General features: G+C 42.9%; 1 protein-coding gene across 24 annotated transcripts in view; it reads right to left on the bottom strand.

The window, feature by feature from the left end:
• Window positions 1–24,815, bottom strand: part of KCNMA1 (potassium calcium-activated channel subfamily M alpha 1) — a 762,662-nt gene that overhangs the window by 359,648 nt on the left and 378,199 nt on the right. For all 24 annotated transcript variants that reach the window (XM_050803364.1, XM_050803365.1, XM_050803369.1 and 21 more), the window contains exon 3: window positions 20,475–20,536. In XM_050803364.1, the coding sequence (XP_050659321.1) occupies window positions 20,475–20,536 (62 nt within the window). The remainder of the gene's footprint in view (window positions 1–20,474; window positions 20,537–24,815) is intronic.

The raw sequence follows: 24,815 nt of genomic DNA, 5'->3' as shown, positions 1-24,815 counted from the left end.
CATGAGAAGTCACAAGGCAGGGGATTCAATCTTTCTCCCCTGGCTTGGCTTTCTAAAGTGTGTGACTTTAATATTGTTGTTTTGCAAGATGTGAACATGTATGTAAATTTGTGTGCATGTATGATGAATATTTTTCCCTGCTAAAAGGTACTATGAAATTGATAGTGACTCTTTGCAAACCAACTCTCCAATAAGCTTCTAGTTTTTTTGTGTTTTTTTTTTTTGGTTTTTTGGTTTTTTTAGGTTTACCACTAATCCCCCAGCATTTCTGCAGATTGTAACTGAAGCTCAGCTTTTCTAGGAAGAAAATACCTGTTATTAAGGTCAACAACCTAAGAATCACTCTTGATTCCTCTCCATTTTCAACTAAACAGCTGTTCTGTCTGTGATGCCTCCTGCACGTGCTCACACCCTAACTGCCTCCATCCTCTCCCAAGGCAGCAGCCTCTCAGTTGAGACCTAAGAAAACTGCCTCTCAAACATTTTCCTTGCTTTTATCTTTCCCTAAACTCTATTCTCCACATCACAGTCAGAATGACTTTATTTGTTAATGGCTTTATTGAGTTCTAGTTTCTATACCATACAATTCACCCATTTGAGGTTTAAAATTCAATGGTACAATCAATTTTAGAACACTTTAATCACCTCAAAAAGAAGCCCTGTAGCCTTCAGCTATCAACCCCCAATCTCCCCACAAGCAAGCAGTCAGTAATCTATTCCCTGACTCTATACATTTGCCTATTCTTGACATTTTACACAAGTGAAGTCATATACTGTGTGATCATTTGTGACTGGTTTCTTTCACTTAGCATAATGCTTTCAAGGTACATATATGTTGTGGCATGTTTCAGTTCTCCATTCCTTTTTATAGCCAAATGATATTCCACTGCATAGATCCATCACATTTTGTTAATCCAATCATCTGTTGATGGTCATTTAGATTGTTTTGCTGTTATGAACATTCAAGTGTAAGTTTTGTGTGGACATGTATTTTCATTTCTGTTGGGTAAATACCTAGGAGTGGAATGGGCATGTCATGGTAGCTCTGTGTTTCAGTTTTTCAGGAATTGCCAGGCTGTTTTCCAAAGCTACAGCACCATTCTACATCATCCGCACCAGCAGCCACAAGGGTTGCAATTTATCCACATCCTTGTCAATCCTTGTTAGGATCTGTCTTTTCAAGTATAGCCATCCAAATGGGTGTAAAGTGGTATCTCACTGTGGTTTTGATTTGCATTTCTCTGATGACTAAGGTGTTGAACATCTTTTCATGTGCTTCTTGACTATTTGTATATCTTCTTTAGAGAGAGATGTATTCATAAACTTTGACTATTTTTAAATTGGGCTGTCATTTCACTTTCTTAATAATGTCCTTCCATTAAAACACAAATGTTTTTAATTTTGATGAGGTCCAATTTATCTACTTTTTCTTTTGTTGCTTGTGTGTTTGGTATCATATTTGAGAATTCACAGCTAAATCCAGTGTCACAAAGGTTTACCCCTGTCTTCTCTCCTAAAAGTTTAAAAGTTTTTGCTCTCATATGTAGATCTTTGATCTATTTTCAGTTAATCGATGTGAAGAGTCCAATTTTATTCTTTTACATGTGGCTATCTAGTTACCCCAGCTCTATCTTCTTTTTCACCCAGACTGGAGTGCAGTGGCAGAATCACAACTCACTGCGGCCTCCACCTCCCTGGCTCAAGTGATCCTCTCATCTCAGCCTCCCAAGTAGCTGGGGTCACAAGCATGCACCACCACGCCTGGCTAATGTTTTAAAAAAAACAATTTGTAGAGACAGAGTCTCACTATGTTACCCACACTGGACAGTACCATAATTTTTTTTTTTTTTTTTTTGAGACGGAGCCTCTATCTGTCGCCCAGGCTGGAGTGCAGTGGTGTGATCTCGACTCACTGCAACCTCCGCTACTGGGTTCACTCCATTCTGCTGCCAAGTAGCTGGGACTACAGGCGCCTGCCACAACGCCCGGCTAATTTTTTGTGTTTTTGGTAGAGACGGGGTTTCACCAGGTTAGCCAGAATAGTCTCGATCTCCTGATCTCGTGATCTGCCTGCCTCGGCCTCCCAAAGTGCTGGGATTACAGGTGTGAGCCACTGTGCCCAGCTGACAGTACCATTAATTGGACAGACTATTCTTTCCTCATTAAATGATCTTGGTATTATTCTCAAAAATTAGTTGACTATAAAAACTGGATTTATTTCTGGACTCTCAATTACATTCCACTGATCTATATGTCCAGAATGACTGTTTAAAAGCGGAAATTGCATTATTACTCTTTCCAAAGTAATAGCCTAATTCCCAGTACAAGTCATTCTCTATCCCAAGGATTCTTCACCTGGGGCCACATACTTCCAAGAGGTCCTTGAGTAGTACTCAGGGAGTCCACGATTTGGACCCAAAAAATTACATCTTTATTTTTATTAACCTCTAATTCAAATTTGGCATTTCCTTTAATTATGAATATGGGCAATAAATTGTAGGGAGCCGAAGACCCATGGGATGTGACCAACTCAGCATTCCACTGGAGGCTATATGATCAAACAGCAAACTGTTTATCATGAAAGCAGAATGTGAGCAAACTCAGGACTGTGCCTATCTCCAGGAGGTTTGCTGAGGTCCATGGCTCCAGGCTCCTTAAAGTTATCTACTGGGAAATCTAGCGCCTGTTGTTCAAAGAATGCAGTCTTGGAAGCCTGCTGTGAATCAAACCGCTGGCCTACAATCATTCACCCCTTTCTCGTTATCTCTTTTACCTAACAAATTCAGAGAGCTGAAAAAGCTCAGGGCCCTTGTCCACTAGAGGCAAGGTGCCCCCTAACCCCTTCTTCCAAATATACTCTCTTGTCTTTTACTTTTATTCCCGCATTAGCCCCCTTTGTTCAGTCCACCAGGGATCATGGCAGGTTACAAGTGGCGCCCCAAAACAGTGACAGAATCAGGTACTCTACAATAAATTAGAATAGTATTAATGATACTTGTCAATTTTTTGGCAACCGAAAGCTCAGATATTTACATAAAAGATTACAATTGTTACAGGTATCTCAAAGTATTATTTATATTAATCCTGCTTTAAAATGATGGTGGTATATTAGAATTGTTGTTGGATCTTCATAAAAATGCCCTAATCAAGAAGCAAGCAGACTTTGTCATAATTTGTTCTTTATAATCTGATAACTGATTTTAATATAATCTGTTTTCTTATAATCCAATGTTTTTATATTATGCCTTTATAAATAATATTTTTCTGAGAAAGGGATCATAGTCTTCACTGGACTGCCAAAGAAGTCCTCAGCACAAAACATTAAGAAACCCTGCTTTTTCCATTACCAGTTTTATTTTCTTCTCAGCACGTGGCATCAACTGAAATTATCTTATTAACTAGTCAACTTGTTTATGATCTGTCTCTTTCTGATACTGGAATGTAAGTGTTTAGGGCCTAAAATAGTGTCAGGCACATAACAGCCATTCAATAAATATTTATTGAGTTAATTACAGAATCATCAGCAATTTTCTAAACAACAGCTAAATCATTGGCTTAATGAAAATAAAGACTACTGATACCAAATTAGTGACACATAATCCATACTGAAAATTATTTTACATTTATGCCATCATCATCATTAGATTTAATAAATGCCAGCATATCCTATGTGCTGTATTAAGTGCTTGATGCACAGTATCTTATTCATTGTTCTCCACACTAACAACCAAGAATATTATTATCCATATTTACAGTTGAGGGAACTAAGCCTCAGAGAGGTTAATTTCTTACTCAAGGTCACATAGCTAACAAATGACAGAGTTGGGATTTGCAACCAAGCCTACCTGCCTTCAGAGTATCGATTTTTAACTACAATAAAACACTTCTAAGAGAGGAGGAATTTTCTTCCCATTCAATTGAGAAAGCTAAGATCCTGTGAAGTTAAGAAATGTGGCCCAGAACGCAGAGTTCAGTAGAGATTTCCAATAAAATGTTCTTTCCATTGTTCTCTTTATGAGCCACAGCAGGAAAACCACTTAGCAGAACTGGGTGCTAACAGGTTGCCTTCTACGAGAAGAAGAATTTTGGAAAAGATTTACTCTGCAAGCATAATTAATACTAGCAGGCATTAACTGAAGCCTGTTCTTTTCTTTCCTGGGGTCTAGTCTGCTTCTCTAAATATTAGGGCTCGGCCTCATTCAGGGCATTAAGGACTTCATTAGGCTGAAATCCAAGTTAATTTGATTACACAATTATAAACTGTCCCTGGCTGGAGGTTGTCTCATTTGCCAGGTTGCAAGGGGGCAGCATGGCTGGATGACATGCTTTTGATCCCCAGCTTGAAGTTTCAGTGCTTTCTGGCTTTGACCTCATCAAGTTTTACAGAAAGGAAGTTAAATTGGAGCAGGGAGACAGATATTCTCCTTACTAAAGCTGTCAAGGGCACGCAGAGGACCATTCATCAGGTCTGCAAAGAAACAAGGCACAGGAAAAGTTATGGTCACCCGGAGGTGGCAGCAAATGGGATCTAACCAAAGGTCCATTATGCCCAAGGTCCCTCACCCACATGGGAAGCACACATCCAGGTTGACCCCCTTCCTCTTTCCTGTGCCCCATTTCCCCCTTACTGGCTAACAGGTTATTCAGCCTGGATATGCAGAGGAGCCAAGGGAAGGAATAAATCGTATCGTTTTCAACAGGGATTTTGTTGACATTAACAGAATCTGGAAGCACCCAGTTCATGGAGTAGCATTTTCCTCTCCTCTGCTATTCATGCAAGTGATCAACGGACCCGCTTCCAGCCTTCCTCAAGCAAGGCCTCGCCTCTAGCCAACAAAATCTCTTCACTGACTATTTTTGTAAAGACATTCACTTTGCCCAAAGAGAGGTCTGGCCTTTGCCCTCAGCTTCTGGAAGGCAATCTCTAAGTCCTTGGAGTGTCATGCCTGATAAAAGTGTCTTTTCCTGGGGTCTTGGGCTGGTCAGACAGTAACAGTGTTATTTTGGGTAGGGGCTGACCACGCCAGAAAGTCTAACAATGTCATTTATGGTGCAGGCTTTGGGTCACATGGTATCCATCCACCTCCAGGGGAGCAGGGGACTGAGGCTGGCCATGAGGGCAATCATTCAAGTTTACATGATCCAGTCCCAGTAAAAACTTTGAACTCTGAGGCCCAGGTGAGCTTTCTTTCTTTCTTTTTTTTTTTTTTTTTTTTTTGAGACAGAGTCTTGCTCAGTTGCCCAGGCTGGTGTGCAGCGGTGCAATCTCGGCTCGCTGCAAGCTCCACCTCCTGGGTTCATGCCATTCTCCTTCCTCAGCCTCCCGAGTAGCCAGGACTACAGGCACTCGCCACTGCGCCTGGTTAATTTTTAAAAAAATTTTTTTGTATTTTTAGTAGAGACGGGGTTTCACCATGTTAGCCAGGATGGTCTCGATCTCATGACCTCATGATCCACCCACCACGGACTCCCAAAGTGCTGGGATTACAGACGTGAGCCACCACGCCTGGTCCTAGGTGAGCTTTCTTGATTGACAATACTCCTTGCATGTAGTCACACACTGATGCTGGGAGGTAACATGATCCATGACTCCACATGGAGGAGATAATGAAAGCACCGAATTTGGATCTTTCCCAGACTCTGGCCTATATACTTTGTCCTTTGGCTGATTTTAATCTATATCTTTTCCCTGTAATAAATCGTAACCGTGAGTATAATAGCCTTCAGTGAGGTCTGCAGTCCTATGCATTATCGAACCTGAAGGTGACTTGGGGAACGTGCCAAACCTGCAGTTGATGTCGGAGGGAGGATGGTCTTGGGGACTGCTCACCCCATGTCCCTCTTCTGCAGCATCCAACTTCTACCTATGCCTTGGGACCCAACTCTAGCCTGCTGTCCTCCCTTACAGTTCCCTGGATTACTGCAACCAGCGAATATGCTGGCTTCTACACTAAAAGCTAGTGTTTCTCAAACACTTTTTAGCAAATTCCACAGTAAGAAACAGAGTTGACATCACAAATCAGTACACACATACATTTATACAGTACATATATGGATCTATATATGTAATGGAAATAAAAGTTTCATAAAATCAAACTGAACTTCTCTAGCTATATTTCCATCTTGGGCTGATCAACCTCGTGTTTTATTTATTTATGCATGTACTGTTAGAGACAAGGTCCCACTCTGTTTCCTAGACTGATCTCAAACTCTTGGCCTCAAGCCATACTCTTGACTCAGCTTCCTGAGTAGCTGGGATTATAGGTACAAGCCACCATGCCCAGCTATGTCATCTTTTTTAAATGTTTGTTTTTCCTTTCACAAACCATTAATGAGTTGAGATTGCAGTTTTCAGAAGCACGGGTCTTGTCCATTATCCTGATAATTGATATCTTTACTGCCTTACAATACATCATATTTTGTTTCTTAACTTCACTGTGTTTATATCTTGTCTCTCTCAAGACCTGATTAAAAGTTTCAAAATAAACCTCAAAAAGAACAATACCAATAACATCTAATACCTTTTTTGGTCATGTTCAAGCTGGGCACTGTTCTAAGAGCCGTTCCATGCAGTGTCTAATTGTTTCCACACACTACTGTCAGGTAGGTATTATCCACCATGACATCTCTCACCACCACTTTCACCCCATGTGACAAAGGAAAGACTTAATAGTTTGGAAAGGTTAGAAGGCTTGCCCAAGACAGCTACAAAATAGTAGAGCCAACTAAGCCAAGAAGGTCTGGTCTGATTCCAAACCCTGGTGTTCACCACTAGGCTCTTTCCTCTCTACTTTCTTTTTCCAAAATTACTTTTTAAAGACAGGGTCTCACGCTCACTCAGGCTGGAACACAGTGGTGCAATCAGGGCTCACTTCTGCCTGAAACTCCTGTACTGAAGCCATCCTCCCACCTCAGTCTCTTGAGTAGCTGAGACTATAGGCATATACCACCATGACCAGCTAATTTTTAAAATATTTTCTTTAGAGACAGGGCCTCACTATGTTGCCCAGGCTGGTCTTGAACTCCTGGGCTCAAGTGATCCTCTTACCTCATGTGAGCCACCATGCCCAGGTACCTTCCCACCCATTTTAATTCCCCGCCAGAGCTGCCCAGCAGACCTCTTTGCCCCAGAGTGGAAAGGGCGCAGACGACAAATATGAATATACAATTCTGGCCCAATGGGTTCAAAGAGGAGGGAGTTGGCAATGTTTCCTCTTCGGCCAGCACTCTTTTCAAGCAGAGCTCTGTGACCTTCTGCCCGAAGGCAGCGCTCTCAGGCCTGTCTGTTACGGTTCCCCTCACTCATCTCAGGAGAGTCTCCGTCCAGAATGCCAGGCACCCCTGCCTGCCTTCCCACTGCCTCACCCTCCCTGCACCAATTAAACTGTCACAGTCGGCTGGCTTGGAGGCAGGTGAGGTCAGGAAGAAATCTAAAGGAAGCTGGGAATTCAGATGAGATGAATTCTCCTTGTGCTGAAGCTCCTCTTCTGTTTTCTGTTAAACTGGTCTGAAGACTGATTGGATGAGCCCATAGAGATCCCTGGCGACTCTCTACACTCACCCCTTGTACAGAAGTGGCAGCTGTTTGCATCTGTTTGAGCTCCCAGTGGTCCTTAGTTCCTGGTGCAACAGCAGTGGGTCTCAGGTGGAATGATTTTGGCTGGAGATTGTTTGCATTCTGGAATCACTGCCTAAGGAGGAATTTGCCCTCTACAAACAAGTGCTAACCACAATACATAAGAGAAGCAAATCAAAGAGCTATTAGGCTTGGCCTAATAGACACATCTTGTCTTACCTACCCCTTTTAGTGTGGCCTGGTATTGGAGGAAGAGGTAGGAAGCCTAGGGCCTCCCTCCCAGAGTTTCCTTAGCATCACCTGACATTGTTGAGATTTCGAATGCATTGCAGGTTAAGGGACACTTGATCAAGAAGGGAAAACACTGCAGAGACGTTCACTTAGACATGTTTTGTATGTCATGAGGGGAAAAGTTCCCAGTCAACCTCGGCTTAACCTTTGGGTTTGAAGATGGCCCTCTGTCAGTCATGTGATCTTCATGGCAGAAGAAACAGCAATGAATGAGCAGATGAATCCATCTTAAAAGAACAGAAATCCTTAGTTTGGGTTTTATGGACCAACTTTCGGGTACTTGGTAGGCAAAATTTTTGTAGCTTTCATCCAATTCCCAAATGGGTGTTTGACCTATAAAAGAACCAGCACCAGTCTACATGGTAATATACATACATTGCCTTCTATAATTTTACTTGGTGTAGCTGCCAAATCTTACTCATTCATGCTTACTCCAAGCATAAGCACATGTGTGCACACAGAAACACAGCCGCCAAATGCACCCTCCTCGTCTACTCCTCAGCCTCACCTTGTACCTGATAACAGATTGTGCTCAAAGGCACTGGAAGACCACATGGCTGCCTGGAGCACGTTTCAATTATTAACGCTGCTCTTTAGAAGCCTTGCCTTATTATTTCTATTCATGCTATTATGAAGAGGGCAAACTCCTTAATGCACTCCTCTGCCACTTCCTCCCGCTGCTAGAGGAAAAGCACATGCTAGGTAGAGTCATCTAATAGCATCCACGTTATTTTCACCTCTGTACACTGTCCCTGCAGTTCTCTCTAGGGCCTCAAGATCAATTGTATCTCAAACTGGGCCATGGGTTCATTTTCTGCATTTTCTGGCATGGAGTGAGGGTAGGGGGTGTGTGGAAATGCCAGTTCTCAAATTACAAGATGGCAGGTCTCTGTACGGGTGTGATTAGCAACATGAAATAGGTATCCTTGTTAAGAACAACTGCCTTCAGTAGATTCCAACAGCGGAGGTCCTGGAGCCCTACCTACAGTTTCTTCCTGAGAGTGTCCTGACAGGTGAAAGGTAGTGTGAGTATCTTCCATGAGGAAAACAGACTGATGAGGCAGCTCTACTGAAACGGCAGTTGATATTAATGGGGCCATCTGTTTCCTACTTTGAAAATATCTGAGCTGTAGGCTCAGATGCTACCTATCACTAACTGCCATTTAAAAGGCTAAGGCATGAAAAAGGGTAAGGACAGTGATGAAGTTGTAGCCTAGACTTGGGACCATGTCTCGGGGAAACAGTCTAGGTATGCCTCCGATTTTGTTTTGGAAGGGACCGTACCATAAGAATTTCATCAGTAAATATTAAATACAATGCTCAGCAAATTGTGAACTTTAGGGTTCGTGAAAACTAAAGCCAGGATTTATCCATGTCAACCTGTATCTTATACCCACATATGCTAGAAACTAAATCGAGTTTCTTATAATGTGCCCATTTAGCTAAGTGAGTCAGAGGATAGTTTCCAATAATTACTAACACTTATACACTTAGTATAATCAACTCTTCTTTGGTCAAGTTAATATCCTGGCAGAACAGACAGATTTGGGCCTCTCTTCTTATAAAAAAAAGAATCTGACAATTTAAGGGGCATATGTTCACTTCCATTTATGTCCTGGAAAATACGCCCTGTGACTTAGCAACCGTGTTTTAAAAGCTCTTGCAGTTCTTAAACAAACAGAGTGTATGTTTATGAGGTTCTAACGACGTTATTTTCAGAGATGATGTAGAGCTAGTGATATGTAGCTCTGGGGCTTACAGTAAGTTGTGGATGATTTATTGGTGTGGCATACAGTATTTGCCTCGAGAAAAGTGGAAATTTAACTAAGCAGTGTTTGAAAATGTGTTAGATGGCAAAAAACCTGGGGCACCCTGAGACCAAAGGCTTCCCATCTTAGACAGAGAGGGGGTCCTTTCTGGGAGATGGAGGAGCAAGGGTTAAGAACGCTTTCTGGCACTCAGGGAGCACAGCCAATTCAAGACCAGAAAGACAGACAGTTTAGAATAGAGGCTGAAAACAGGAGGCCCAAATCGGGCCTGCAGAGGTGTTTTGCTTGGACTGCAAGTACTTTAAGAGTTTTGGATTTGAGGCCAATATTTTAAAATTGGAGATTCAACATAAAATCCAGTATTCTCTCTCCTCTTTGAAATACAGGAAGATCTGGCCGCAAGAGCGTGCATTTCTTCATAGGAACAATCAGCTGGACCTGGGAAGCCCCTTTAGGTGAGGCTTCAGCTCTCATCGCAGTCCTCACCAGATCCGCCTCACTCATTTCCAATGTCTGCCCTTCCCTGTCCAGCTGAATTTACAAACTTCTGATGAAGAAAATGTTATTTTGTACTGTCGCGCTCTCAGCGAACAGATCTCTTAAGCCAGTAAGACTCATTGTCAGATAAAAGAATGAAAAAGGCACATGGTTTTCCAAAACATGGGAGAGAAGCAAGATTATTAAGTTGTCTTAATATTTTTGTTGTATGCATTGTTTTGAATGCTGGGTTGCCAAAGTTCATATTCCCCAAAGCCAAGTTATCAGACAGGGCTTAAAATAAAATGCTTATTTTTATTTTCTCATTCGAAACAATTAGACCACATCGAAGGGGTGTAGTGTAAGGCGACTGTCTCTGAGTACGTTTTCTTATCTATGAAAATTTCCAGAAGGATCGAGCTGTCAGAAAGGGAGAAATAGAGTCATTTTCTCCAGCAGGGAGTGCGGGCACAGTGCCTGAGGCCACTGTACTTATGGGATACAAAAAAGTCTAAATTTTAACTTCTTTAAAATCAGAAAAAAATAAATATAATAATCATAAATGACAAATAATAATAACGAACCCAGGCTGGGCACAGTGGCTTATGCCTGCAATCCCAACACTTTGGGAGGCTGAGGTGGGAGGATTACTTGAGCACAGGAGCTTGAAATCAGTCTGGGCAACACAGTGAGACCCCATCTCTACAATAATATTTTTTTAATTAGCTGGGCATGATGGTGCCCACCTGTAGTCCCAGCTACTCTGAAAGCTGAAGCAAGAAGATTACTTGAGCCCTGGAGGCAGAGGTTGTTGTGAGCCATGATTACGCCACTGCACTCCAGTCTGGGCAAGAGTGAGACCGTGTCTCAAAAAAAAAAAAAAAACAAATTAGCCAGCCATGGTGGTGCATTCCTGTAATCCCAACTACTCAGGAGGCTGAGACTGAAGGATCACTTGAGCCAAAGAAGTCAAGGTTACAGTGAGCTATGATCATGTCAGTACATTTCAGCCTAGGTGACAGAGTGAGACTGTGTCTCTAAAAATAATAATAACAATAATAAATCCAGCCTGGATTATATTCATTCTTATATCAATGCCGCTGCAAAATATAATATTTAATATTCTTATGGAAGAATTGGCTCAATAAGGCCAACGTGCCTAGAGCCCATGGAAATCACAGCATGGAGTGGCAAATGCTGGTCTTCAGACCAACATCCATGTCCACGCTGCGGCCTGTTTGCGAGTAGCACAAGCTCATTTTACTGCCGACTCTCCTCCCCATCATACCCCTGTGATGCTCTGTATGTGGCAAGTTCATAACAAGGCCCCTGTAAAGCACATCGCACACTGACCTCAGTTTCAAAAAGATGGAGTGGATGCCATTCAGACACTTCTGGAAATTTCCAAATAAAAATTTCCGAGAGTTTTAATCATCTACCATTGGACAACCGGTATTACTGCCACTGGATAGAGTCTGCTTCTCTGATTATTTTATGCCATCCCTGAAGCATTCTCAATCCCTAATCTCAGTGGCTGATTTTAAGGCAAGGTTTTGCTTGACTTAGCGTACACCAAAAATCACAAAGCCCGAGTACAGGCCATAATGAGAGTCTCCTCCTGTGGACTCCTAGAGTTGGGGGCAGACTGAGTTTTCTGTCTATTCAACTCAAAATCTCCCCTAGAGCCAAAACATGTTATAGCATCCAGCTATCTTTTCAACCCCTCAACCTTCAGTACTTACTGTGTGCAATGCTCGTATTAGTCATTGATATATTGCTTAGTGATGCCTTACTTGTTCCTGTTTTGCTATCTTATTTTTCCTGTGTATATGGCTGGACTTCCTGCCCCTTTTAAAAATATGTATAATTTAAAAGATATAGCATTATACATAAGTACTCAAAATTCCCCAGTGCCTAGCAAAATGCCTTATACACAGTTTGTACTCAGTGGAGAGCTATTATCTGATTGGTACCTTTAAGGCCACAGGTACACAGACAGCTCTCAGTCTCATCTCTGCTACTGTGATGAGCCTGGTGGCCAATTCCCCCATGCTCTGCTTCTCCACTTAATTTTTAGGCAGGACATGATTGTTTCCTACACACACACGCACACACACACACAAACACACTCTTTCTCTCTCTCTCTTCTCCCAAATTCTATGAACAAAGACACATGCATCAAAAAGTCCCAAGGGCATTGTTGCTTTGAGAGTTCTATTTTTAAGCCACAAATGACTCATCACCAACCAGGGTCTACCCACAACTACCTGTGTCAGGCTGTCAGGTCAAGACAAGGGGTAAAAGACAAGAAAGAGGTCACATCTCCTCCAGCCCATGAACCCCATGATTAAGCTGTAAAAGCTGCCACCACTCCACACACCACACCCCACCCCTGCCACAGTTGTGTTAGGCACAAGCACTGCCCTTGTGTTTGGATTAAACTGTTCTGAGCTATAACATTTTGCTCCAGCTGGCTCCTATCCTGATCTCTCAGCAGTCTCTGAATGCGTGTCAACCTGTGACTATAGGGAGAGGCCCGGTGCCATGTGACAGGGAGGAGATGCAGCCCTCTTGTGGTATACACTCAGGCTTGTTGTAGAGGTCAGAAGTAACTAGTGGGTCTGAAAGGGAATGCATTTCTTCATTTGCCCTGAAACAATTATTCTTTTAAAAAGAATAAGGGAGGGCTAAGAAAGTGCCAGATTGTCCAAAGCATTCTTTTTAAGTTCTGGAGAATGGCGAGAAGGGAAGAAATAATTCATTCTAATTTTGGAAGGCAAAGTAGATAGGGATGTATAGACATAGATATTAGATAGTGTTTCCACAGGGGAAACAAATGAGCAACTAGACAAAATGTCCTCAAAAGTTATGCATAACAAATTCCAAACAGGCCAAAACAATGTGTTCAGCTCTTCAATGTGTTCAGCCCTGTGTTACCCTTCCACAGTGGAGCTGAACTCTTAACTCTTACCCATCCCCACCTCCATGCTGAAATAGTACAGAAAAAGAGGGAGATAGTGGGGAGGGAGAGAGAGAGATTAGTAGGAGGGTCATAAAATCAAGGAATTCAAGGCATCTTACCAATGAGGATGAAATAAACTAATCCCATGCAGCCACCTGACTGGATTTTATATTTTCCACCTGGGATTATCTTTGTTCTTTCTCATGGCCCTGAAGTTTCCCCCATGACAAGGGCCTGGAGGTCCAGAATTCGCATAAAAAGACAATATATGCTTTGCTATTCAATGAGTAGGTTATCATGTCTTTGTTCATTTTTGTATTTAGTAGAAATAACCCAGGAGATCAAGTAGAAAAGGACAGAGAAGAACTCTGTCTTCCAGCTCCAGCTCTGCCCCTGGCTGGTCAGATGACCTTGAGGAGGTCCCTCACCCTCATTCCTCAGGAAAGGATGCTGAGGCACAGGGAACGGTGGCACCAGTTGGGATCCAATGCCTCTTTCACTCTAATACTATATTCTACAGTTGTCTTTTGTGGCAGACCTGAAAGGTTCAGCTCAGTCCTCCCACCCTTTCCTAGCATAGTCCCTGATTTGCCCAGTGAAATGTCAAAGATAAGCAGTTCCCTTAATGCTTCTAGATGCCATTGCCTACGATGCCTAGGTTCTACTTGTGCAACGAGCAATAAGCAAGGAAGACAAGATTTCCTCACCAATGTGGAAGGGAGAAGGAGGAAGGGCGCTAATGCTTTCAACTTTGACGTAAATAAAACCAATCTGTTTGACAACCAAAGAACAGATCCTGTCCCCCGAATCTGCCCATATGGAGACAAGGACATATATAGAAGTTGACTGTTCCTTGGCATACTCTCTACCTGTCTTCTCTACCAGGCGTTCACTCGGTTCATGAACAAATGGCAATGTGGAAGGTTAGATGAGCTAGGAAGACTGAGTTAGAGTTACTCTCGTATCAGAGCACCAAGTGTTGCTATTAAAGGCTAAATTCTGAAGGGGGACAAGGACTTCCCATTGGAGTTATTTACAGCCTCTTTGCCCTGAAGGCATCTTGTCTTCTACCATCCCTCAGTGGGCTCGGCTCCTCCACCATCTGACATTCCATTCTTTCAACAGCTGCTGGCTCTCCTGTTGTGTTCCCTTCACAGATGTGCAGTGCCGTTCTGAACATCCTGCCCTTGAACTTTCCCTACCCATAATTTTCCAAACCAAAGCCTAGCAATAAAAATGTCAGTGAGGGATGGAGAAAATTGGGGGGAGTATTTTAAAAGGGAAAAAAACCAGGGAGACGCTTTGCACACACAGTGATTTGTGTTGACTTCTTCAACAAAGGTTAAATGTGTGCCGTGACTTCTCAAAAAGGGCACGAAGGCAGAGAGCTGGATCTAATTTTCCAGAACACTACCTAGAAAGGCTGTGCTCCATAAAGGAACTGGTTACAGAGTAAGCTGGTGAGCTTCTTTCTCTATGTCATGGGCTGCCCACCTGGTCACGCTGCAGGATGAGGTGCACTAAAGGGGATAGTGAAAGCTGGAATGCATAGTCCTTTACAGTTTAAAATGCACTGTCATGAATAGGATGGGATCTGTGCTGGCCTCACAGCTCTTACAGGCACCTGTCTTGGGGCTGAGCACAGGAGAGGCAGTGGGTCTGCACCTGTGCCTAGTCAGTTTGAACAAGGCTGGAGAAGGAAGCCAGATACTTTATGTCATTTCAAAGAACTCCATCCTATGTGGCTTCTGTTCTTTGGGGCCAAATTTTCCTGAAGTCCATTAGTTTGATAATGCCAACTCTCTAGGCATATAGATATAGCACAACATAATGCAAAACTATAACCAATCAACTAATTCTGTAACTCTTTAAAAGAGACAAAAATGTATCTCATGGGGAAACAGCATTTCTCATATCTATTTCACTATGCCAAATCACAGGGACAGACTAGGTAAGGCTAGGAAGGCCAAAGAGTCTTTCTACTTGGAAAGACACTCCTAGGTGGTAGAAACTCATGAGGAACAATCAACTCTCCTTGTTCTTTGTTCATTTGATCCTATTCCATTGCAAAATGCTGCCACTCCACTGAGATAACAGAGAAGTCGGTCGCATTACGCCATTATTAGGAAGGACTGAATCAAGGCCCAAACAGACATCAGACGGCACCTGATCCAGGGTAGTGTCTTACGTGGAAGACCTGTGATAGGAGCCTCCTACGTACCCACAACTGCACACTTGGTTCTCAGGGTGAGAAATGGAGAAAGGGAGAACAAAAGAGAAAACAAGACCAATGCATTGGCAGGATGAGGTGAGGCAACTTCCCTTTCTTGCAACATCTCATTAAACCCCATCAGTTACTTCCACAATCTGGAAATTTACTTCTTAACACTTAGAAGAGAGATGGCTTTAGAATGAGCCGTGCTGGAATCTAATCCTGGTTCTACTGCTTACTAGCTACATGGCTTGGGCTATGTCTGCAGCTTCAGCCTCCTCATCTGTAAAGTAGGAATAGTAATACCTACCCTAAGAAGTTGTTAGGGGAATTCAATGAGGTTGTATGTGCTATTTTTGGTAAAGTGCCTTGCTCTGTAGCTCACAGACAGCACATAATCAGTGAACGTTAGTTCCCTCCAACAACTTGCCCTCGCTTCCCTTTTGAAAGAGAATTTCTAGGCCAAGGGATGAGAGGCCAGGCTATGTGAAGACTGGAGTGAGAGAAACTACTGGGCGACTAACCAGTTCTGCTAAAGCTCTGGGCATCCCCAATACATCAACGGTGCCAGTTTTATTTTCAGAGACTATGAAAACAATCTGGTCAATTTCTATCACAATCTTAAAGATAGTTTTCCTTAACCATAAGCAATTTTACTGCCTGGAAAATACACAGCATTGTCACATTTGAAGGTGTTTCAAACTAATAAATGAAGACAAAATGAATAAATGGGTGAGTGGATGCAAAAGTAAAATTTTAAAAGACTGGGGAGAAGCCATTTTCCAAATGTAACCCCACTGTTGCCTTGGCAATTGGGCCCTTGGGTGAGATGCTCTACAAAATTTGTGCTGCTGTTCCCTCCTCTTTCCTAACGTCTATATCCCCAAAACAGCAGTGCTGATACCAGAAGCCAAGAGCAAAGACTGGCAAAATCAGCAAGCGCCCCCATTGTGTGCCGGCCATTTTGGAGCAGATAAAGTCATTAAGGAAAAATTTCACAACGTATAACCTTTCAGCTTTACTCCGTGAACAGCAGGTAGCTTCCCTTTCAGAGACAAGAGCCTGCATTGAAGTCACCAGTGAGCAGGACTTGACCTTCATTTTCAGTATACGCAGCATTAAATATTCATAATCCACGTAACCGTAGCATAAGAAGTAGCAGCATTTAAACATGAATCAAAGGAATAAATATCTTCACACATGTGAGTCATCCTTTCCCAGAATGCCCCTGGTAAAAATGCAAATACCCAGAGCTCTGGGCCTCTGTCTCTTCCAACTTTCTTTTGAAATTCTGAAAGCAACAGAGACTGCTGCATTATGCAATCCATGAATCTCGCTCTCATGCTGACACTGGTGGGTCTTTGTTTTTTTTCCCTTATCTGTTAGATAAGAATTGCTGTTCTTGTGTCAAAGGGAGGAAATAGACAAGGACGGAAGCAGCAACGGTGACATTAGCACCCACAGGATGTCTGCAGGCACTCTTGACTTGGTTGTACAATTTCTAAAAAATCTTTGCTTCACAAGGATCAGAATGTGTGGGAGGACAGGGTCGGCGTAGGTGGCAGGAGACATCAGAATTAGGAGCTAAAGTGACATGTGACATAAATTGGGCAGGAGTCCTTTTAAAAAGAATGAAAAAGAAAGGGAGCTTTTTGTACGCAATCCACCTTGTATGGCTAATTGGAGCTTTGGGGAGATGGTGTGTGGAGGGCTCAATGCTTGTCTGTGCTTGTTAAGGCACTAACGTGATGTCTGACCAAAGACTTGGTCCAGAGACATCTTCGTCTGCTTGGGTGTTTCTAGAGAGTCTACTGCTGGGATTATAAAGCACAATTTTAATAAGGTTTAATGTAATTATTTTTGTTTTCAATTCCAGGAGCTCTGAGGACAATCTGTCTTAGCTAGATAGTAATCACTTGAGGCTACACAAATGAGTCTTCCCTCACAATCACTCTAGGATCATTAAGACCAGACCCAAAGAAAACGCCCTATGCTGGCATCTGTCTTTGCCTAATGGCCAAAAATGAAAGTTGTGCAGCTGTCTTTGGAAGTGACTTATCCATCACCTCTGGATAGTAAAAAGAGCTTTGAAAGGTTAAAAAGATCATAAACCCACCAATGATGACATTTCTCTGAGCCATATTACTCATCTGCTAATGCACAGAAGTAAAATAACCACCTAGCCTGCTTGTCCACTTGCACAACTGGAGCTGACCTGCCTTGAGACATAGCTGGTCCAGCAGACCACGGGAGCCTGTTTTATACATTAATCGGCATTCCTCGCACTTTTCAAAGGGCTGGGTGCAGAGAGCCTGGAATCTTAGAGAGCCTGGAATCTCAAACTTGTGCTACAGGACAGTCCTCAGCATTCTGTAGGAGAGGGGCAGCTCTGGCTAAAATTCACTGAGACAAGCCATTTCACTCATGTCTGTTGGTTTAGATTCACTTGTGGGAAAGCCTATAGACCATCCCCTAGTTTATTTATCTGAAGGGTGTAAATACTAACTACAATTCATCTGGAGAATTCTGGGTGCTTTTTTTCCAGGGTGAAGATTTAATATAACTTCCACGAGAAGTTTAAAGCTGTCTTTCCAAAATATCCAGATGGCCAGCCAAACCACGAATGTGTAAAACTGGTAACAGTTTTGAATGAAAGGCATGGATTTTAAGAATGTACATTCTACTTTCTCACTTTATTTCCATTTGCATCCTATATGTGGATAGAATTTCATTTTTTTTCTCATTCACTAAGCTCGATTATAGTTTTTTAATAGGTTTCACTGTGTTTTATTCTTGGAAATCTATGGACTTATCATAGAGATGGCTTTAGAGATTCTACACTAATTCTCCCCCAAACTTAAACTGAGCTTGCTTGCTGTCTTTCCCAAGGAAGATGGAAAACTCCCTTGTGCTGAATCCACTGATTCGGCCTGCCACCGGACAGAATCTTCAAATATGGTCTCAGAACCAAATGAAGTCATGAAAATGAAAAGTTTCTATATAAATAACCAGAAAGTCTTCTTATAAACAAAGCCTTGCTATGCCAAACCACATAGTTTAGCAACAGAGATGCCGGGATGAGGCTAGGACAGTCCTCAGGCAGAATGGGAATAGCCTTGTTTCTAACCTTATCGGCATTTTTGCCAGGAAAAGGTGAGGACAGGACTGAAGTTCCATCCTTGGGACAGACTATTTGCAAGTTCATAAAAGAAACCGGAATCAGACAGGCCTCCCAGTGCTGTCTTCCCCAAGGCCTAGAAGGATCATAATTAAAGCCAAAGGACATTGAGATGGTGTAGGACATTAGGGGAACAGGGTATGCATTGGGGAATTTCATTCCTCTTCATCTTCTCACATGGAAATGGAGAACACCAGGATCCACAGAACAAAAGACTGCCTCACAGTAGACTGTAAAAAAAGACACAATCCAAATCCATCTAAAGAGCATTTTATTTCTGAAAAATACAGAGGGACAAAAGGTTAAAAAAAAAAAAAAACGAAAAGGGAAGGAAGGTGCTGGCTGAGGCATCTGGGCCTCTAACCCATCAACACACTCACCTCCACATTAGGGTTTTCTCTCTCTGGGGCACACAAGCTACAAGCCCAAACCTCTTTCCTGAGTCTCAGCATGGAAGTTGGCAGGGTCTACACCCCACGACACGTGAGAACACCCCTGGAGAGAGATTGGAGAAATAAGACCAGGGGCTTTAGAGGATCTTCAGTTCAATACAAATAGGGTCCAGAATCATTAAGAGCAAATATTAAAAAGGGGGCTTACCTTCAATGACATGCCAATGGGAGTCTTCCAAACTTAAACAAGCTCTTCTCTTTCTTGGCTCGGGAGAGTTGATGGAGGGAGCATGTGGAATCTTGTCTCCCGACAGCATTGAAAGGACTCTCCATCTGAGATGGGTGAGGGCAGCCCAGCCTCGCACATGGGGATGGGCTGAAGGCCCTCTGATAGGCTTAGACTTGGCTGATTCCCAGAGACAGGTTATTAAAGGAGATATTTTCTTTATTTTCCCTGACTGACATTTTGGCCTCTGCACCCAAATGCACAAAATCCTTGGCCGGCGACCAGATGGCTCTGAGAAATTCTGAGTTTAGCTGTGCATGAAATTACCACCATCCCAAGCCACAGGAAAGGAGCACTAAGCTCAGAATTCAGGCACATCAGAGTCTGAGCCAACAGGCACACCAGGGAGGTTTCCTAGTATCAAAGTCTAGTAGCCAACCATACCAGAGATAGAGTTAAAGTTCAAAACACTCACACAGTGGACAATAAGGGCAACAAGCTCAAGGCCACTGTCACCAGAGTGGCCAAGTTCACGCCACAACAGAAAATGAGTTAGACTCCAGCTCGTTTCCCTGATGCTGTCAACTTCATGATTGCAATGGTATAGGTGGAATAAATTATTTCCTCAGGATTGGCACCTGCAGGAATCAGGGCAGAACTGGCTGCAACGTTGCAGTTCTAGTCTGTGCCCTCTTCATCCTTCTGCAAGGTCTTTATCGTCTGTCACCCAGGCTCACCCTGGAGCACCAGTCCATTCAGCTGGCACCCAAGGAGTCTGCATGAGTGTCTACTCTAGACGTCCTCAAATGGTCATGGGCCTCCACCTCTGGGGGTCATCATGAACTCCTCCATCCATCTCCTTACCTTCACAAGTCAAGAAGCACCAGCATGCAATGCTTCAGCTGAATACCCGGTTGGCAGGTGAAAGGATAGCACCATGATTTCTAAGCTGACCTCCAGTAAGATCAAAGCATTGGAAACCCAACTGAGAAAAGGATCCTACAACCATGGCAAAAATGGCTCAGACCCTCATCTGTGGGAAACTGTCACCCTCCCAGAAGTTGCAATTCCCATCAAGTCATCTTACCCACTTGACATCTTCAATGCAAATACATCATCAAGAAACAGCTCTTTAAAAATAAGTAATACCCAGCAAGAAGACTCGACCTCAGATACCTCACCCTCCTATGCCAGCATACTTAAAGTAGCCTTCCTTCTCAGAACTTTCTTTCCCGTTTAGAAAATCAGCACAGTGTAGCCCTAGCTTCCTCCAAAATCTTCTGCACTTAGAAGGTCTGGCAAAGGTTGGTGTTAAGGTAAATAAATGGATCAACATAAAGGCTTATGATTTTTTATGAAACAAGGGCAAGAAAGTATATTTGAATACTCACTTTGACGAATCTATGAAGTATATTACAAGTGCACCGATGCTGAGAGCAAAGACTAAGACAACCTGCAAAAGAAGAGGAAAATGCCATCACTTCAGAGTTGGACCTCAGGATGTTTGGGTTTTTTGACACATGCAGAAGCAGCTTTGAAATATGGTGCCCATTGCTCTCGGTGACCTGCTTGGAAATCTCACCCCCATCCCCAGCCCCCCATTACTGCCTCACGGTTGACTCCTCATATGGCAATGAGCAGCAACCTCGCTCCTTGCCAATAGGGGTCAGGGTAGCCTTTTATATCTCAGGGCACTGGGTTTTTATCTGGCCCTGTTATCTCAAAGTTCAGCTTCTATGCAATTGAAGTTGATAAACTTCAGTGGGAAAAGAGCAGGTGAAAATTTAAGGTGACACAATTTTTCATATTATATGTAGTCTAGGATCTGCAGGAACTCCAATAGAGGAATGTCAACTTTAACAGCTTCATTGAGGCATAATTTACATACCACAATATTCGCCCATTTAAAAAGTACAATTCATCAATGACTTTAGTAAATCTACTAAGTTATGCAACCATCACTGTAATCCAGTTTCAGAACACTTTCATTATCCCAGGAAGATCCCTCATGCCTGTTAAATCAATCCCCTTTCCCATCGCCGAGCCCCAGACCACATTAATCTACTTTCTGTCTCTACACAAGAGATACCAATTTGAAGAGCACAAATTTGCTCGTACAAATGTCCACGTGTGTATGTGTGTACATACATAAAGATATATTCACTGCATGTATGATCTATATGATTATAACACTTCTGAAATACTTAGGAAAACAGTTTAGGTTCAGGAAGTCAATTAGGCCATCCATTAGGCCAGTTATGTGACAATTCTTGTCCTACTTTACACTTTTCACTCAAAATTAATCTCCATGGATGGAAGACAGTTTTGGCATCTCCTTCAGTGGATACCTGTCATGCTAAGGTCCATCGAATGAATATGTAGCAGATTAGGCTGACACCGACACTTCTGTCCTCACTACACATCCTACTTTCTTTAATCTTTCACAGAGGAGACTATTAATGCAAATAAAGCATAGTGAGAAATAAAGAAGATGCTTTCAGCCAACAATTAAGCCTGAGAACAAAAAGTAAGCACCACCATTACACACAATGCCTGGCTGCTAGGTCAACCTTTCAGGTATGCTAATACTCTGAAGAGACTGCAGGTTGAAGAGCATTGGAAGTCAGTCTCCTCAGTGTCCACCTATTGACATCTCTCAGGCCTTGGCTGGTGGGTAGAGAGGAATCCCAATTTATGTAAAGACTAAGTATGATCAAGCTGTGTGTGTGTGTTTGTGCCTGTGTTTGAGAGACAGAATCTATCTCTCTTACACACACACACGCACACACACACACCTGTATTTTGTATGTGTGCCAGAGCGGCTGACAGAAAATGAAGTCTGCATGAGACACTCATTTAAAGCATTGCAAAACTCCATGGAGCTCCTGGGGCAGAATGGTGGCTTGCACAGTCCAGAAAATGACCATTAAAAACAAATGGACACTGTAAAATGAATACGCAGTTTCATAGCAACTGATAAAATCTCCATATAAAGGGAGGTGCTAAAACAATACACCACTGAGGTTTATTTCATTCGGCCATTTTTTTAAAAAAACTAAAACATGCTCCAATTGAATGCTGCAGTCTATCAGTAATTATCATCTGCCCAGCACTAATCCCTCTTAGCTGCCTCACCTCAGCCCCTCCCTTCACACACATTCATTCATATGTTCCTTTCAAAGGTACACACAAAAACAAGCAAACAAAAACACGAGCAGGCCTCCGATTTTTCCTCTATTATCTAAAGAAGGCAGCAAAACAAAGAGCTTAAGATTAATTTTGATCTGTGCTGCTATTTCTGAGGCATAAGCAGTTAGATCCTGGCCCTGACCTCATTCTCAAAAAGCTGCAAAGAGAAGGGGTGTGGCCAGAACCCAGGAGAAGGGCCTCTTCTCCATTCATAAACAGCTGATTTAAGACTAATCCCTGTCCATTTGGCTCCCTGTGTATGTATCTGTGAATGCTGAGCATCTGTCAGAGCTGGCTATATAGGCCTAGGCCACCCAAAGCCACTGTTGCAGAAAAGGATAGGAAACAAGTCCTTGCAAATGGCCTCTACATCATTCTGTAAGGAACTCGAAATCTAAGACCCCTGCAATGGCAATGTTGTCACAGCATCCAGATGTCCAACATAGCTGATACTAACTTGCTCCAGCTGCCTCCACTTGCAGTCGGTGATGGGGACTAATGCGTTCCTTATTTAAGCAAACAAGCCAGTGACAGGAGGAAGGCAGGAATCTTGCTGCCCTCTGAAGATGAAAACTCAAATATCAGCATCTCTCTGATAGAGTAAGAGGGGGAAGAAATCCAGGAGGGAAATGAACTCCACAGCTCCCTGGCCCTGAAGATTCTGTTGAATGGATATGCGCTTGGGTCCACGTGTTCAGCTGGAAAGCCTCCTCGCAGTGAGATACAGGATAGGCAAAATGCCCCAAGATGTACCATAAAATGCTCCCTGGGGAGATGCTGTGCTTCCCAGTATTAAGGTAACTGTGCATGTAGTCTTGAAACTTGCTAAATGCCTCTTTATCATGTCAGGCTCGATCACATTGTCAGCCCAGATCCAGGTGCTGCAGAAAACACATCAACACTTTGGATGTGGCCATGAAAATAGAATCCCCATCAGAGACTTGTCTTCTCTAGGCCCCTAGCAAAGCCACCTTAGAAGTGTCAGTTTAGTCTCTCTTTCTCTATCTGTCTAACAAATCCCCATTGTCTGAGAACTCCAAGTTTGAAAACACAAAATGATTACATTTTAGTGTACATGGTAATGGTAATATTATAAAGCACCCCAAACAGTCATCTAAGTATTTAAGATATGCTATACATAAGGCCCAAGAATAACAGAAGATGGAAGGCCACTTGGAGTTATGAAATATACTCTTTCCTTTTTAGACAGAGTCTCGTTCTGTCGCCCAGGCTGGAGTGCAGTGGCGCAATCTCAATTCACTGCAACCTCTGCCTCCCAGGTTCAAGCAATTATCTTGCCTCAGCACCTCCCGAGCAGCTGGGACTACAGGCGCCTGCCACCATACCCAGCTAATTTTTTTGTATTTTTAGTAGAGAGGGGGTTTCACCATGTTGGCCAGGCTGGTCTCAAACTCCTGACCTCAAGTGAGCCACCTGCCTCGGCTTCCCCAAGTGTTGGGATTACAGGCATGAGCCACTGCACCTGGCAAAATATACTCTTTTTTATAGAGTCGTTCTTACATAGATTAATCCCATGCTATTATGTAATTAGTGATAAATCATATAATACAGGTTTAGCCAATACAAAATGAACTATTGTCTAGATGGATCATTAGTAACTGGGTAAGGATAGGAAAAGTAGGGCTCTTATCTCAATATCCTCTCCCAAAATGTCCTTCTTTCTACATAGTAACACTACTCTAATATCTCTTCATGAAGGAGTGGGGCCATTGGGAATCCTTCTGCGAGCTTCTATAGTTTCAGGGACAAGGAGGACAGAAGCCCAAGGGACATGGTAAAATGAGGCCAAGGAAAGCACAGTACCCCAGAAAGCAAAGCATCCCTGCCCTACAGCAGCTAAGTCATAGAATAAGAAATAACCAAACATATAACAAAGCATTGTCCCACAGAAGGGCTTGGGGGCAGCAGTCTGATACACAGATAATTTGAGCATTGCCTCTCAGGGTACTTCTGCTAACTTGCTTGAGAGCCTGTCCTGCTTGCTAAACGTGCCATAGTCTGAGCTCAACAAATCACCTCAGCCACCTTGGACAGTATGAATTGTCACCTTCTCAGACTTACTGAAAACACCCATATGCTGTGTGGTGATGTTGAGTACTTAGTGTGCCAGATTCCTAAAAACAAAAGCAACTTGATAAATGTCACTGAAACAATGGTGCTTTGAGTCATCTATTTTCAAAACTCCAAGATCAAACAAGACATGTGTTTGCACAAAAGAATGCCAGGAACACACACACACAGTGTATTTTTTTTTTTTTTTTTTAAGGGCAGGGTGCAGTGGCTCATGCTTGTAATTCCAGCACTTTGGGAGGTCATGGCAAGTGGATCACTTGAGGCCAGGAGTTCTAGACCAGCCTAGCCAACACAGTGAAACCCTGGCTTTACCAAAAAATACAAAAAATTAGCATTTGTGGTGGTGCTCACCTGTAGTTCCAGCTACTTGGGAAGTTGAAGCAGGAGAGAATCACCTGAACCCTGGAGGCAGAGGTTGCAGTGAGCCAGGAGTGTGCCACTGCACTCCA

The sequence above is a fragment of the Macaca thibetana genome, chromosome 9 (assembly GCF_024542745.1).
Source record: "Macaca thibetana thibetana isolate TM-01 chromosome 9, ASM2454274v1, whole genome shotgun sequence".
NCBI classification, from domain to species: domain Eukaryota; kingdom Metazoa; phylum Chordata; class Mammalia; order Primates; family Cercopithecidae; genus Macaca; species Macaca thibetana.
The sequence above is the reverse complement of the archived record's forward strand: the minus strand, read 5'-3'. Positions and strand labels throughout refer to the sequence as shown.